Source organism: Ascidiella aspersa, chromosome 5 (genome assembly GCF_963924565.1).
Source record: "Ascidiella aspersa chromosome 5, kaAscAspe10.2, whole genome shotgun sequence".
NCBI classification, from domain to species: Eukaryota; Metazoa; Chordata; class Ascidiacea; order Phlebobranchia; family Ascidiidae; genus Ascidiella; species Ascidiella aspersa.
The window spans coordinates 29,158,419-29,176,603 of NC_139451.1; the positions used below are offsets into that span (position 1 = coordinate 29,158,419).

The following is an 18,185-nucleotide window of genomic DNA, read 5'->3' on the forward strand; positions in this document are numbered from 1 at the left end:
ACTTAACGATGTACCGCTGCTTTATACTACCTGTGTTGTAAGTTATTTGGTTGTGCTGATTTTCTTGCGTGTATTGATAACTGCTTAATATCCATAAGCCACTATGGACACAAAACAATAAAAAAATATTATGTAAAACTTTTCCTTCGAATAATAGAATCTGTCTGAGTGAAACATAAACATTTCTGGTTGCACATCAATGATAAAGAATAAAGTAAGTTCTAAGTAAACACAAAATCAGTCAGTTTTGGAAGTTATATGATAAATAAATTATTGGACATATATGCTTTCTTTAACGAGCAAAATTTATTTTTCATATAACATGTAATCACTAAGTTCTGTACTTGGTTAAATCTTTAAATTATTATATAGTACTTAGTTTATAGCAATCGTGCAAGTAAGCCGGAATACCGTTCCGGTAAATAAATTAGTTAAATATATGTCGTTTTAACACGGGGCCGTGCCCCCCCCCCCCCTTTCCCCCCAAAAAAGTGTGCAGTAGTCAGTAAAAGCATTGAAGTCACCAGCTTTGAGCTTTTGTCAAAGTGCTCCTAAGAAATAAGTTTGACTTCCATTTGCGAGCAGTTAAAATGTAAAAGCAGAAGTGTGATAATCAAGTAACAAGATTAACAACGATATATCCATGTTGTAATAATCCTATTAAAACGACATCCTCAGGATGAACGGATTCATCGGATATCCTGGTATAAACTAGCTGTTTCCGCAGCCAGGTTCATTACTCCATGCTCCGCCAAAAAAGGTATGCGAATATCTAACTTTTATTTACTCCTCTCAAACCAAAGTCGTTGCGATGGTCAAATTGGAATATAAACAAAAATCACAAAATGGCAAATAATAAAACAAATTAACAAGTTCTCAAAGTCCAGAGCAGCCTACGGAAAGTGATTTATTTAAAAAAATGTGATTGAAATCAGTCGAAGTTCGAGACGAAGACATCGTATAAAATGAATAATTTGAAAATGTCAGAAAAGCATTAAAAACTACTTGCTATATATACGTAAAGTAGTGCAGATAACATAAAAATATATAGGCCAATAGCCTAACCCTAGACAAACAATTTAACACGTGTGGTTTTATTATCATGAGACTCTTTGACTTCGGTTAAAAGCACCTGGTTGATATGATAACTTCGATAAAAAGAAGATTACCTATGACTTTGATACAAACTAGAATTGTAAAATTTGGGGGGGGGGGGGCAAAAAGTTTGAACTTTTTGGTTTAGAGTGTTAACGCAATACTCAAAAAACATTGAAAGAGTAAAAACTGTCTAAAAGTAGTAAAACTACATTATTGTATAGCAAACGTTATATTAACTACATCGTTTGTGACGTAGCATAATTTTTTGGGGGGCCATGGCCAGTGGCCACTCAGCCCTTTTCCTATTTCGCTATTCTACATTTATTAACGCGTGTTTGTGCAGTGCCAACCCTTTTTAGCTGAACTTACCATGTCGCAGCTATACGCAATAAAGCAACAACCGCTTTAACTTCATAGTTTTGCGAAGTCGGGAGATTATTAGAAGTTCATTTACAATTACAGCAGGGGTCGTCAACCTTTTTTGCACTTTGGACCGGTTTAAAACTAAAATTTTGTCGCGGACCGGCCTTAAAAAACAACAAATGTTCAGTAAGGAAATTTATTACAACATTTTTTCAATGGGAACTTTGAACTTGTTTTTTGGCAGCGAGATGGTCCCACCTAGGAGTAATTAAACTTAATGAAACCCGCAATGTGTCCCTCACGTCTAGTCTGTTTCGCGGTTTCGTCTTTGTTGCTGCCATCACAGAAAAAACAGACTCGCGTAAGTTCGATGTCGGAAATGGCAGCAACGTTTTTAAGGCTTTTATTGCAAGGTCGGAGTATTCCCGCAAGACCTTCATCCAAACATTGGTAAAGTAGTTGCATGAAAAGAGTATTTCAGGCAACCATCATTTGCAATGCCCAGCACTTGGTCCTCTTGTCGCACAGTTAAAGTCGATTCACCAGTTTCGAAAATAAATGGATTACTGATCCATTTATTTGCAATCCTAGGGTCTTTAGCGCTTGGAAAATAACGTTTGAACTCTTCTATTATAACCCACAAGTGACCGCTTACAATGTCAAAGAACGCTTGATCAGGTTCGTGTGGAGCATTAGATCAAGTTATGGATGTACGATACTTGATATTTTAATCCGATACCCGATAATTTAGACAAAAAGTATCGCGATTCGATCGATACCAATGACGTCACTACTCTGCTGAAACAAACAAAACAGATATATTAAAACGTTCAAAGCTTTTTTTAGGTCATTCGGCCGAAATTTGATTTAGTGTCGAGGATGTTGAGTTGTTAACCAACATATTTGTTGATAAATTGACCTTTCACGAAAGAAATCACTGAATTAGATACAAGCTAAAGCTAAAATGTATATATTAATTTGATATCGGATCGGCACCGATACCATCCTGGTATCGGACGAGTACCGATACTAACGCTTTCTATTAAGTGTCTTCGGCACCGATCCGATATTATCGGAGAACAATGCCTATAAGCTTAAGTTTAACATATATTTGGTATTTTATGTCGATTCCCGATATATTTGACATTAACTACACTTTCCGATCCTGTACAATACATACTTATAGTCGAATTGAAACGTGCAAAGAAACAATTTCCAGTTTACTAGGACAAATGTACATTCATGTAACAAATCTCATCCATCCCCTAAATAAAATAATATGTTTGCCAAGAAATTCAACCCTCAATGGAAACAAAACCCTCAATGAACAAATTTATTTCATATCGGACCAGCCTATTAACTGACGATTGCCGACAATCTTACCTCTTATTAAGCCTTAGCTCTAATCCAAAATTGCCGGAGAACCCTAATCCAAATTATGCTTCAGTTCGCCACACTTTGGCTCCATCCAGCTACCGAGCGGTAAAACATGTGTTGTTTGACCGGCAATTCACTTCACTTTGGTTTTCTACTGCCCGTCGGAATCCTTCTTCTCTTCAACATTGTCGTGTTTGCTTTGGTGCTCTTGGGAATTGTTCGCAGGAAAAGTCTGGTGGGTGTTCTGCAATTTGCTTTGTAGTGTAAGGTTTTAGGAAAAGGCTAAGATAATTTGCTTAGAGTGTTTTTTTCTAAGTGTTACACTATTTTCTGTCTGTCCTACTTATCTTATGAACCATAGGGTAGCCAACCGCAATTAATTGATCTATGAAAGAATATTACTTTGAATGGAATATGTTATGCTCGACAGATACAATAACACCTGTGTACATTGACTACTATGATCTTTCCTAAATGCTGAACGTTAGCGACATATAAACAAAACACATTACACCGAAATCTGTTGATATCTCTTAAATTTCTGCTTAATTAAAGCAAGCCTGAAAAATGTTCCATGTCATGTGAATCGAACTACGATGCTGTATTCTTTAATTAGAAATGAACTCCTACGTATGAGCAGGAATCTGCAGTAAACGGTACTTTATTAGGTCATCAACTTACTTTAACGATGACCTAGCGTAGCTCATTCAGGAGAGCAAAGGTTTGACCAAAGGTAGTTAACACCAACCTCATCACAGCGTAGTATTTCATAGCTTCGTCTTAATTTAACTGAATTCCCGGAGAGGAATACCTGATTTTAATTTTAAGCCCGATTGATTATGTTATACCATACATATGCTGGCAAAGTAGGAATCACGTATCGTTGAATTGCCTCTGGCAAGACCTGTTGTGCCGGTCAATTAGCCGAAAAGGAATCGATTACAGAACAGTTATAAAAAGTAGGGTTTGGGTCTAAAAGTGAATTTATTAAAAATTTATTTATAAATTTATTGTTTTGGGGTTCTTCTCATATACCTTGGTCTTTACAACACCCCAAAAAGAAATCCATTGGTGTGAGGTCAGGTGTGCGTGGTGGCCATTCAATGCTGCCTAAAAAAAGTGTAATAACTGTTAACCTACTTTTGGCTCACCTTGTATTATTGCTTCCGGTATACGAAGCCGTTATCGATGATTAAAAAGCGACTTCAGAAGGGCTAGATCACAATTGTTGAAACTCGTATGTGTGTGTATCGTCCATTTGCCAACATGTTTTCAGTGGTATCTTATCTTGTATAAATTCAACACTTAACTGTTGAACCTACAGGACAATTCGGTGCAGCGCTCTTACAAGCAAAGGCTCTTCATGGCTGCTTACCTCTTTCGATTGTTTTTCTCTGCTGGGTGTTTGGATACTTGATGCTGGTTTCAACCGACCCAAGCAGCTTGACTGTCATGGAATCGACCTTTGCTGTGCTCAGTGCTATTCAGGTTCGTATGGATACCTTAACGTGGGGCGACAGTGGAGAGAAATTAATACATTGTTTAACGACTTAAAGCTGTGGTTCTCAGCTTTCATGGCTTGCGGCACCCCTTAAAAATAATAAATAGATTGCGACACCCCTACAAGAGTTTTCCGTAGGTAATTTACAGCATTTACAAAATAAATGGAACTGGGACAACACATATCGACAAGATTCTCAGATATCTTTTGGCACCCTTGAGCAATTGAAGTGGCAGCCTAGTGCGCCGCGGCACCCAGATTGTGAACCACTGGTTTAAAGCCTTAAGCCAATGACTTGCTTCAGGCACATCGAACTCGTGGCTTTTAAATATTTGACCGAATTATCGTAATTTGGAGCAAACAATTACTTAGACCTAATGAGGGTTAAAAAGTATGATTTTTAAGGTCACTTATTATTCTTCACTAAACAATGGAAACGTTTCTTCTGCTTCAAGTTTTGCATTCTCTCTGCGAACGTCTTACGTTCTTTTTAAACAGTAAAACAATTTATAATTTTAAGCAATTTACGTAGACTTAACGTATTAACTGCAATTGTGTTCTGCTTAACTTATTTTTAAGGAATTTAGTAGGACTTAACTTCAAAAGGCAATGAATGTGACTATGGGATTTACTTCTTTTAAATTGACTGGAGTAACCAAACCAACCACAACAAATTTGACACATTTTTAACAATTTTTGTAATAATTACTAATGTTTTTGTTCTGTTTATTTATAATTATTTATATTCGTGCACTATAACGCTTACCCTTGTAAAAGAGTTTTACTCAAATTTAAAAATGTTAAACAAATAAAAACAGGGTGATCCAATCTACATAAGATGTTGTATTATTAATTAAATAAAACCACAGGGTTTTTCTAGCCGTATGAAAACACATAATTCGGTATAACAAAACACAGGGTATTTATATTCCTTCTTAAAAAGCTAAATGTGATTAATAAAAACAGGGTGTTTCCATTTTTCTGCTGACAATTGGATTGAATCAGGAGCTGCGTACAAATTGGTGCCACCCTTTTCGCCGTGTACTGTGTCCTGGTGACCCGGATCAATCCACAATCGCCAGAGAAATTATTTATGACGTACCCGTTAGAAGAGCTTAACAACCATCAAGCCATCTACGACACAGCTGACGTAGACTCAAATATGTCGGAATCAAAGGGTTATAAGGACTGATCAGAAGACTTCAATCGAAAATGTGTCACTCAGCTAATCTTTAACGAATTACCGGCTGTAATTATTTTGTCCCCTATGAAGTATTTGATACGACAATTGTATATAGTTTCAGCAAAACCCTTATACCTATCATAATTATTACTTGTGAATGTACAGCGTTAAAACTGCACCAACTTCAAAAAATTGTTTCCAGATTTTGTCAGTAAATTAACGATTCCAATACGATTCTCTTTCTTCAGAGTTACCTTCTATATTACGCACAATGCAAAAGTTTTAACATTATTAATTTAAAATCTCAATTTCGCTTATATCATTTACTTCTCAAAGTTTCTGAATTGTTTGATACATTTCTTGATTTGAACTGAATGTTACTTTATTATGTTCAATGAACTTCTATCTGATTTTTTTTCTGACGACCAACTAAAAAAAAATATGAAAGAGCACACCAGAAACACACGTTTAACGCAAGACATTATAATATAACTATTGTGTTACCGGTATATAATATGTATTGTTTTTGACGGTATTAAACTATTTACTGCATGATAACATGATTCTGTCAATATGTTGATTTTAGAAAGGGGCAACAACATATTTGGTCATACTTGTCACCGGAGCATTGAATCCACGTTTGATTCAAATATATTAGGTATTTTCATATTTCAAAAGCATCAATAAGAACATTTTGATCAATATTCATGCTTAAAACCTTAAATTCTTCTGCCATCTCAATTTAGACTTGTCTTTTATATTAAATCAGTGTAACACCAATAAATTTGTAAGCAAGGTCAGCACCTTTCAATCACCTTAATTTACATCAACATCGTGGTCCGGTTGAGATTATAATTAATCACCCAATCCGGTTAAAGTATTAGTCAGAGTTGAAAGCAAGTCATTTTGAAATGACTGAAGCCCTAGTCAAGTTATTTCTAAAATAACTTAATTTCAAGTCAGGTCTTTTGGAATAAATATCAAATCAAGTCACAATCTGTAGACTGGATTTTCGACACACAGATTTATGTCATCTGAAAATACTATAATAAATAAAGTTTAAAAAAAGATAAAAACGTATGTCAGCTATAAAAAGTCAAAAAGTAGTACAATAACGTGCTTTAAAAACACAATTAAACCAAAGCATGTAACTGCACTGTTCATACGTTACGTGTGAAGGATGGGAGTAAATCGTAGCAAGATTTATAAACTTTTATGATAAGGATTTCATATCACAATTAGCTTCATATCAGAATTGCTTTGATCACAACTTAACAGAATATGAAGTTTCTGACAATGCGAAGCTTTAAGGCAATAAATAAAACGCATGAGTTGAACATTAAAAAATACCACAACCAGAAAACGAAATAGGCCTACTATGCTAACAGAACTAGAAACCCCCGAGCAAAAAAATGCAAACCACCTAGTAGCCTGTAGAAAAAGGAAACCTAAACAAAAAGAATAACAATGCCAAAAATAAAACAGGAAACGCACCAAAGAAAAAGAAAGCCTCAACCAATAAGCAAAGCAACCGGTCCTCCTAATCTTGAAATCGTTACTTTAACTTTCCCCAACGTTTTTTTTTCTTTTATTACGAACTTAGGCCTTATATATTATTTTTCCTATTCTCACCGTTTGTTTTCCTCGTTTTTTTCGTTACAAAAAATAAAAAGGCTAGCATTACCATTGTGCTGCATCCAACCGGCGAAATCGATTACCGCGGGCATTCATACGGCAAAGTGTTAACTCTGCAAACCAAAACAAATATGGAGCCGGTAAAAAAAAAAAAAAAAAAAAAAAAAAAATAAATTAGTTGCCAATTACCGTTGTTCGAGGGATGCGCCTACAGCAACTGAAGAAGCATCAGTTGTTATTCGTGTGTGTGTCGGTTCTAGCAGCATCAAGCGTTGCTTTTGCAAAGGCGTGTTTGATGCCCTAAATTCATCTGTACAGTATTTATTAATCCGTACAAAATCGCACTATGTAAATATGCCTCCCTGATATGTTTGTGGTGAAAATTCGAGAATCCAAAACAACACTCACTGATCCGTTTCGTTGATGTCGGTTGTGGGTATTTTTTTCAGCTTGACTTCTACAAACTTTCCTCGGTTAAAATGTAGTGGCCAAGCAATTCAAGCGATGAAATGTCGAACTCGCATTTGTCTGGATTCAGTTCCCAAATTTCACAACCCCTGGAACAGTGATTCGTACCCTTTGTTGGTAACTGAGTAAGTTTAAAAAGCGATTTGCAAAGTGATTAAACGATCAAGTAGCTTAATGAAAATAAGTTTAACTCGTATTAACTGTAATCACAAAAAACAGGGTTTGCAATTCAATGAAATTTAGTAAGATTGATATTAGCTCTAGAGCAGTGGTTCTTAACCTTTTTTCAGCCGCGCCCCCCTTTGGTAATTTTCTCATGCCTTGGCGCCACCCTATGAAAATATTTCGACATTTTGCATTTAAATATCACTGAAAAAACAGGAAAATATTGATGGGTGTTGTTGTTCGCACGACGCGCGAAAAATTTTGAGTTTTATTTGGTCGAATTGGCTAACCTGCAACCGAAGAGGCGTTTCGCATTGGGCACACAACACATTGCGCGAGCTCGACACATTGATTTTATCGAGCTGATTTTGACAAACGTGTTGCGAGGGCATTGACTCCACAGTTGTAAAAGTTGTATTATGTCGAGCGCAAAAAATGTCAAGCGCAAATATTAAACATTGCGTTATCGTGTTTCAAAAGATGTAACGACACACAATACAAAAACAATATAGTTTCGCGCAAAAAAAGTTCGACTCCCCCTGTTGCTATAGCCTGTTATCATATATAAAATATGGATGAAAAATAGTCCCCAAAGGGCGATAGCTTTTATCGTTTATCTTTAAGTTAATTTAATAGGGCGGTGTTACCGTGGTTTTTCTAAAAGGTAATTAGAAGATTCGCGCGTAGCGCTAAAAAATTTTGCGGTTTTAATGTTAAAGTTGGCAAAAACAGAGTTTGTATGCAGGGGCGCCCGCAGAAAATTTTCCAGGGGGGGCAACCAGGGGTGTGACCAGAAAATCAAAAAGGGGGGTCCTAAATTTTTAACTTAGGGAATTCCCCTATTTTTCGTCTGACGTTAATGAATAATGACGTCATAAAACAGTGACAGTATGACGTCATAGAATGGTGATTGCAAGACGTGATAAAAAAACTAATCAGAAACAGCCAAATACGTCCAGCAAAAGCGACCACTTGCTAATCAGTAAACCTAAACAAATAACGAAAGAGAAAAACTTCCAGCGTTTACCGTCGACCAAACAAAAGACGAAAAACGGCGTTTTGCACTCAATTTTGGTTTCGCATTAGATTAGATTAAGACGCGTGACCCAATTACTTAAAAAGCACACCGCTTCGAACAGTTTGTTAAACCATGACAAAAACGATAATATCACTTACAAAAAGAGGGTAAGAACTCCCGCCCCCTGGATACGCCACTGGGGGCAATTGATAATGTATAATATTTTTAACCTTCATAAGTAATACATATTATACTTATAAATAATACTAATAATCGTATTTTGAAATTCCAGGGGGGGGGGGGGGGCAAGTGCATAAATCTACGTCGTTGCGGCGTCAAATTGTTACCTGCGTATCATACCACATCCATGAAACGCTGAAAAGCCTGATCTGTGTTACACAACCCGTAGGGAACATGCGTGTTTACTCAACAGGCCGAACGGCGAGATAACACACGAATAAATGTTTTAGCATAAATAAATCCATTCCATCTATGTATATTTGAATTCTGTCGGCTGCGTGATCATAAAATCAATATACGTACTTTTTTCTTAAACCGATGTCGAGGTTGATCAACCGCGTGCCAATGTTGCGATGGTACTTCCGTTTTCTGTACCCAGTTCCAGCTTGCTTTTGCAACTGTTGTGATCCATTCTTGTGGTAGGAACAACAATAATGGCAGCACCGGACTCACTAGGTGCCTTTGCCCAGTTGTGCGGTCATTAACGTGAAGAAGGCGGCAAGAACAACCAGCGGCACTAGCCGCCATTACAAGGAGAGCAATTAGTCGTTTCTGACTAATTTAGCGGTGCTACGCCCAGTGATTTGAACATCACGCGGGTTTCTTATTTGCTCCCGGCGTATTTTTGTTTAGCATTTCATTACTAAGACAGGATAGCTCAGTTTAGTCTGCCTAAATACACTACCAAACGAAAACGAAATAAACACCTAGAATTATTTCTGTGGCCTATGTAGTACGACGTATTGCTGTGAATCTTTATTCTCTGTAATAGAGTTTGTAAAATCAAAACAGAGTGAAACCTTAACAAATGAACACCTGGGAGCAATAATTGGCTCAGCTTTAACAACATTTAGCTCAAATTTTTTAGAGATTATCAAATCAAATCAAACAAAATACTGATTTTGATAAATATTGTGCGTGTTATTTTGTTATTACCGTTGTTAACATTATTGTGGTAATTAATACCGGTTTGTTATATTACAATTCTGTTATTATTGCTCAACCTCTTTATTTACCGTTTTTGCATTGAAATAATTTTGAGGCTCTCTGGTACTTATTTTCTGCAAATGACTCTTCCATTTTATACATTTGCTCACACCTGAGCTAAACCCTCGTAACATTTTGTGGTAATCGGTTTTAAAATCCTCAAAATTTAAACAAAAAATATATATTGCTGAATATACTGATATTTTTACTTTCACGAAGCGAACTACTAAAAAGTTATTTGTATATATTTTTAGATTGCATGGCTTACCAGTCTTGAACTTAAGGAACTAAAAAACACTACCCATATGTTGCATAACGAGGCTGTGTTTATTACTTACATAACAACACTAAACCCCCTTTTTGCAAACCAGAAATGTTAATGTCTAACATGCGAATTCTATATCGCAAAAGGAAAAATGTATCTTCCCTATTTTTTACGAAGTAAGCATGAAAAGAAAAACAAATGTCATTTTAGCTACTATAAATAGTATAGTACTACCAAAGAGATTTTAACCGTCTGTTGCATTTTAAAAGCAGATGCTATTCATATATCTGGTAAACGCCTTTAAATGATAAAATATCCGCAACGTAATGTTTATTTTTATAAAATGTTGTTGTGTCATAGTAGATTTTACTGCAATTCCTAATTAACATTATCTAGAAACTTTCGGCGCTGTTCTAAAGTCCTACCACATTTTTTACAGTAGCGAAACGAGTTAAACCGCTACTGTAAAAACGTGGTAGTCTCTAGATAGAATTAAGAATTGCAGTAAAATCAGTCGCACTCGTACTTATGACTCCGCAAACATTTTATAGAATTTAACACTACGTTGCGGATATTTTATCTTCTCTCAAACCCTAACCCAAATAATGTTAAAAATATAACGTCCAGACGAAAATGTGATAATAAATCAGCGCCGATGAATGTTATGCTGGTTGTATTTTTATTAAAAGTGTTTTTTATGAATTGCATTTTTAGGAAGTGAGTTCGAATCAGCGAGTTATTCGACATCTTTCAGCAAATTCTGTTCTATTAATGATGCTAACCTAGTTGGTTGTCTTAACACGTATTAACAATGTTTAAAAAGAAAACCCAGGCCACAACAAGAGAAGAACCTGTAAATGGAGATATTCATCCAAACTATGGAGCCACTGGATCCAATGATTTAGGTATAAACAATATCATAAAAATAAGTTAAAAAATTGTTGCAGAAATTATTCATGGTGCAATTAGCAAACACAATAAAATTAGAAAACAGATTGAGGTTTGCATTTTTTTCTCAAATTTGTCATGCGAATTATTTGTATTTTTCAATAGATACTGCTGACTTCAGTTATGTTGAGTTTAGTGGAAAAGATGGAAAAACGTGTCCAACGTGTCATGGGACAGGAAGAATTGCCAAAGGTGAAAATTTTGTATCAATGCTTCGCACTTTTCCATGTTTGATTCTTCATAGTTTTGTAGTACTTTCATAGTTTTGTATGTAGTCCTTTCAGTTTTTTTAGAAGAACAACATTTAAGTTAAGGTAAAACTATTTTAGTTAACTGAGCTCATACATATTTATTTTTTGCACACATAGAGCAAGAAGATGAATTGGTTGCTTTAATTCCATACCACGATCAACGCTTGAAGCCATCAAGAACGTTAGTAAACTTTTTGTTAAAAATTATTATTTAAAAAATCTCAAACAAATTTTATACAGCCTGTTAAAAAATGGAAAAAAAACGAATAAAACGAGGGAAGTTCCTTTTTTAAAGTGATTGCAACTTATTAATTTTGTTGTAACATTTTTTCTACTTTATAAAGATGGGGTTTCCTAACTTTTTATTGCTTTTTGCGGTGTTTCTCAATATGGATGACAGAAGACATCTGAAGTGTGCCACACATTTTTTTAATTTTTTTGAAAAAACTAACTTATTTGAATTAACAACGTAGTAAGCATGTTAGACTTGAATGCACTTTGTCCAAAAAAACTGTTAATATTCTAACATTTAAGTATTGGCTTCCTATATATTGGACGGTCATTTTCCAGGTATTTTAAATGTTTTTTGATAGCTAGCCGCAAGTATTATTTTTTATGTTTTTGACTGTGACGCGAGGCAAAGGAGTTTAAGAACCACTGGTTTATTCCTTTAATGTGTAAAGAAGTTTTATAAACCTTACTTTTTGTTTTATGTTGCAGAAAGTTTTACGTTGCCCTTGCTATTATCATTTGCTTGCTTCTGTGTGGCTTGGTTTTGTTTTTTCTGTTGCCCCGCGCCGTGACAATCAAAGAAGGAAAGATTTTGAAGTACAATGTTTTTCTGGATCAAAACAACTCGGCCGCTGTCATTAGTCTCACCGTAAGTTTTAGATGCTGTTTTTTTTCTATATTTGAGGCTTTTTATAGTGAGTGTGTATACAAGGAATTCTGAAAATATTAAATCTTGGTCCATACCCAGATGGTTTATCCGTTCCATCCGGCACTAACAATATTGATAATGTTCTAATACAAAACTAATGCATTTTTTGTTTGAATTATTTGCTACCTTAAAACACAAATTCTAGAAAATTGGTAAACACATGATTACCCAACCCTAAACCAAATTTTAGTAAATATGTATCCTAAAAAGCATTATTAGTTCAACAATTTTGCTTATTTGCCAATGTTTAGAATATAATGATATAACATGTTGTTTTTAATTTGCAGAATCGCTTTAATGTTTCCAATACTAATTATTTTGACGTCACAATTTGTAAAATTGAAGTGGAGGCATTTTTCGATCAGGTGTGTTTGTGATGTGTTAACTTTTATATGATTTTTGCTGCAACAATGTGATATTATGGATTAAAGATAAAGAATAAAACAAATTAAAAAAGATAAAGAATAAAACAAATTAAAAGAAAATATAATTATAAGTAAAGAAAATATAATTATATGTAAAGTTGATATAATTACCTCACTAAAGATGTATTCAATAAAATTATAAGTCAAGTCATTTGCCAAAATAATCAGAAAAGGATGTAACCCTTTCAACTTAAGTCATTGTAAAAGTGTACTTAAGTCAAGGTTTTTAAATTAGGCGGCAAAATATATTAACTCGTGCTTGAATACTGTTATGATATTCCCTAAATGTGAATGTTTATGAAATGGTTTGCATTTTGCAGGTGTCTGTGGGCACGGGTCGACTAAAATCTGCCCCCCTGGTTTTAAGCGCCCGTGAGGTTGAATTTCCTGTGGATGTTGAAGTGAAAATGTACTTCAACTTGGCAAATCAACTGGACTTTATTGTGTAAGTCGTCTTATAAATTTGAAACTACATATGTCCAATTCGCTTAAGCGGCATTATTGGTTCTTTAATATGAACCAACCATTCAAATTTAACCACTCGGTTTTCAACCAGGGGTCTGTAAAACGGTTACAGGGATCCATTAACTGAGTTTTTTTTTTTAATTTAGGCAATTTTTATTCTACTGATAACGTTAATACTGAATGTTTAGTAAAATAAATGTCTCCAAGATACAAATATTCAAGAGAAACATGCTAACATCTCGATATTAGTCAAACAAATAAAACAAGTAAAATTCGTCAAAATTTGATTTAATTCATCGTATAAAAAATAATTTAAAAAAAATAGTGATTATGATCTGTTTGTTGAAAAACAATTCTTGAGTATTTAATAATACGACGGACTTTGACTATATTATCCTAAAAAACTTGATCAAACTGGTTATAATACCGCAATTGATAATTATAATTAATTTGAACTTTACACGATTTTTTATGCGTTTGGAATGGAACTGTTCAAACAAAAATTGTTTTATTGGATCTTTTTATTCTTCCGAGTCAGCCAAGCTTGAATATTATTTTATGAATTAATCAAGTGTTATGCCACCAATATTACCTCAAAAACGGCGTAATTTGGCTAAGGCATACGGACAAGTGCTACCAATCGTTATTAGAGCGGTTCTCAATTAACAAATAGATTGCCGTGCCCCTAGTAAAATTTTTGTTTGTTAAAATGGTTTGGTGTAACATCTTTTCGGAACAACACAATCAACTGTACACATGTAGGAAATTGCATTTGAATTATTGTCATTTTGTTGGACGTTTTGTAAGTTGATTTATGACTTTGTATTGTTGCAATTGGCACTAATGAATCATTGAACGTGTAATATTCAATAGTGATTTACAGCTAGATTGTTTCATTTTGTTCAACCATGCAGAACTCAAGCAGAAGTTATCGCGTTTATTAAAGCTTTAGGTACGTTACAATGCCGGGTCAACGCCAGTAGAAAAGTCCTATCAAGAGCTTTACCAAAAGAGTAAAGATTTCCAAATATATTTTGGTTGGTAAACGCTGCCTTATTTACGGATCCAGCATGTCCAAAACTCTAATTTCCAACTCTTAACTTGTTAATTGTTTACGGAGGTTTTATGTCGTGCGACATTCCCTATTGTCGAAAATCGCCCCAATAAAACTTTGACGATCGAATAGGAAACGAAACAAAGCTTTTTTAACGGACTCTTCGGGTGCAAGCATATCGGCAGGTCCCGTGACCTTTTGTCACACAATGCACCTCGCGCGTTCTCCTATGTCGTCACACTCGCTATTTGTTTGTTTTTTCTGTTTGCTTTCGGCGTGTTCATGGCTGCGCCGCGGAATGTCGATGCAATACCGCGTGACGCTTTTGTTTAACCGTTATTCAAATTGTCCTAATACAGAGGTTCCTAAAGGTTTTCAACGCAGAACCCTAAATTAACGTTGTATTTCAGTTCGAATGGATCAGGGTAGGCATAAAAATTTCAGGGGACTTTATAATTAGTATCATGAAAGAGAAGGTTTAAGAAACCTGCTGTTTTCGGTCCAAAAATTGTTAAATTGAACTGGATATATTCAAGCACAAGGCGCAAATCGTTTTTATATTAAAATATTTTTTAACTCAATTATTATTTGTTTTTTAATACACTAAAATATCAAAGACTTTGATGGACCCCCTAAACCTGTCCACTTACCCAGTTTAGGAACCCCTGCCCTACTAGCATGTGAATTAACGTTGTAGTGTGCCCAATAATATCCTTCTGATTTCAGTAAATAACTCTACTTGCAAAGCATAGCACAGCATTGCGAATTCGTTATAGCATGTGAACAAGTCAAAAAGTAAGCCACCACGGAAAACGGGTTCGTGTCGTTAGAAAGGGGAATGCCCCCTCCCTCGTAATATCGAACTATGCCAAAATTGATTACTGTAATTGTGCCGAAAACCGCAAAACAAATGGTTTTCGTATGTTTACCTGTCTACAGTGTATTATCTAGTACAATAATTGATTTTCACCAATTTATTTTTCAGAAATCTCTGCACAAATCCTTCCCGAAAAGTTCACGATATCGTCATTAAACTGCAGTAAGTTCAATTTGTCTTAAATTGCATTTTTCGGAGGTGACGTTAAAATGTTACATATGCAGTCAGTGAAAGGCTTGTTTTGATTCGATTATCTGAATTCCAAACTGTGTGCTACGGGTTACAAAATGTGCCAACTAAATAGTTAGAAACAATAAGAATTACCTTCTAAATTTTGCTGACCAAAATTAGAGTGTAATAAAAGTACCTTTTTTTTAAGTCAAATCATCCCGTTAAAAATTGTCACAATTTTGTTTTGATTTTGTTTGCCTTACAGAGCAACACAGACCACCTCTTACCTTCAACATTCTGAACAAGACTCTCTGCAGACATACAAGTACATCGACTGCAGCTTAAATCAGAGCACGCAAACTTGACGGCCCTGGCAACACTGTGACCCTTGTACATTGAAATCTATCGCACATGAGTCTACAGGGCGACAGAATTCTTTCTGCCCAAAATAGACAACTTTTAAAACAGTTTGAGTTGATTACGAATTAGGCGGAAATAGTTGTTATTTTGTCAGAATTAGTTTTTTTTTTCTACACAAAAAAATTTCAATCAAGTATATAGTTAACCCCTATCCACTTAACGAAAAACGAAAAAATAAATTTCTTGAAAACAAAACTAATAAGTGCACCTCCACACAAACGTTTGTATGCCGCTTTTTGAGTCATTTTTCGTTTGGCTAATTATTATTTTTTTTTCGAAAAAGGATTTAAACTTTCTTTGATAACACCTAACCATATAGAAAGCTTAGTGTTCAAGGTTTTACTTTTTTTCATAAAATACATGCTTAAGGTTGTCATATGTATGGTACTACTGGTAGTGGTACACAAGTGTTCATCATACCGTATTTGTTTTCTGCATCTCATCTTGTAATTTTCATCTGTTTTTTCTCGACCCGGTCTTTCATACGCCAGGCTAATTGTATCTAATATAGAGTCGGATGATATTAGATCGGCCTTTCAATCTGCTAACTCCCCGTATAGGTGCCCACCAATATTATGATCAGGGCGTTTCGGCCGTCATGAGAGTTTTTTTTAACCTGGTTATTTGTCATCTATAAAGTAAAATGTTCAAACCGAATATTTCTCCAAGTTATCAAAACCTTAAAGAGGTAAATTTAAGTAGTAGTGTGTACCGCGAAGCTTTCACGTTTCATATAGTAAAAAATCACACGAGCTTGGACTATGTCGAACACCATTAATACAGATTGCAAGCACAGTTACGTTTACCTTTTGTAGTGCAATCCTTTGCCCCAAATGGGAGCGATTGTTTTCCTATACCGCTCCAAACCAATTGAGAAGTCATCGTGTGTTTTGTGTGTGAAATAGTCGTGTTTGTTTATTGCTTTTTTCTATGAAATTCTCCAGCGAAATCCGTTTCGCTAAATATTGCTGTCAGATTGTCACTCTCAACGTTATTCTCTTCGTTGTTCGTCGTCTTTGCGTTGTTTTTTCTTTTTCTTCACTCATCAGTGTTACGCGATACAAAAAACGTGTTTGTAAGAATAAATCAAAGTTCTGTTGAATTGATAAGTCTAAATTGTTTTTGTACCACCGAATTTATTCAAATTTGTTATCCGGTAACATATCTCAGAACTAAACAGTACATTTTATCCATAATTACTACCAACCAACCTGTAGGCTCGGAATAAACTGAGAGTTGTTCCCTTAATTGTATAAGATCTATGTAGATTAAGTATTCCTACAGTTAAGTCTTACACCTTTGTGATGTTGATTGTATTACAAGAAACATCTGTTAAACCAGGGCTGCGGAGTCGGATAAAAATAACCCAAGTCCAACTCCCGAGTCCCAAGTCCGACTCCGGACAAATGTGCGATTTCGTCGGGTCCCGAGTCCGGCCCTGACTTAACAACTTGTATTTCAACCATTAACGTAACTAAAATAACGTGGATATTCAGCAATCCACTTATAGGTGTGTCGTATAAATCATTCACTCACAAAACATGGTTGGAAAACATTCCATCATGTCTTATTCCACCTTTACAATTCCAGATTGGCGGCCATATTAGTTTCGAGTAGTTTTACGTGATCTTACTCGAGTCCCGAACTCCGAGTCCGACTCCAGCAAAACAACGGACTCCACGAGTCCCGAGTCGCCAGTCCGCAGCCCTGTGTTAAACCTAAATATTTTAACTGTATAAACGCATTTTTTCCTTTTGATGACGTCACGGTTAGATGTGGCATCAGGTTTTGACGTGATTTTGTAGCGTCATCTTTCTCTATTTCACGCTAAGCTTGAACAAAACTTCTGTATATAAATTATACGGTTGCCAAACGCCCCCATTTTCTCGGGAATGTCTGGAGTTTTTTTAAATGCACTTTGTTACCCTGAAGGAATTTTCACGTTGATCAATCCAGTTTAATGAAAAAATTATAAGAAATAACCGGTATTTATCACATTAAATCACAGCCAAATATACAATGATGGTATCCGTGCAATATTAGTGCCTATGTTGTTAATTAACCTATCATGAATAGGGTATCAGAAAATATGCCTTTTCAAAAACAGCCCCTTAGTTAAGCTTAATAGGCCTACATTTAAAATTCGCGTACTTGTTGTGTAGAGTAAGTTTCTCATATCCGTTTGATTTATTAAGTCGCTTTATGGTGTGATTTAGTCTATACTAAAATTTCGTTTTTCGTTGTCCTCAAACAATTACCCACGATTGGACCATGTGGGGCATGACACAATCTTCATTTAGTTGTAACCAGTTGGGGGATGCAAGTATGAACCGT

At 35.3% G+C, this 18,185-nt stretch overlaps 1 protein-coding gene across 1 annotated transcript; it reads left to right on the plus strand.

Moving 5' to 3' along the window:
* The first annotated feature begins 11,027 nt into the window (after positions 1-11,027).
* On the plus strand, positions 11,028-16,953 carry LOC146145818 (transmembrane protein 106B-like). The gene is made up of 8 exons (XM_083389942.1): positions 11,028-11,205; positions 11,354-11,440; positions 11,617-11,680; positions 12,220-12,379; positions 12,727-12,804; positions 13,185-13,309; positions 15,369-15,422; positions 15,697-16,953. Exons 1-8 carry the CDS (start codon positions 11,112-11,114, stop codon positions 15,794-15,796), a joined length of 762 nt encoding a protein of 253 aa, XP_083246068.1. The 5' UTR covers positions 11,028-11,111; the 3' UTR covers positions 15,797-16,953.
* Positions 16,954-18,185: the final 1,232 nt, after the last annotated feature.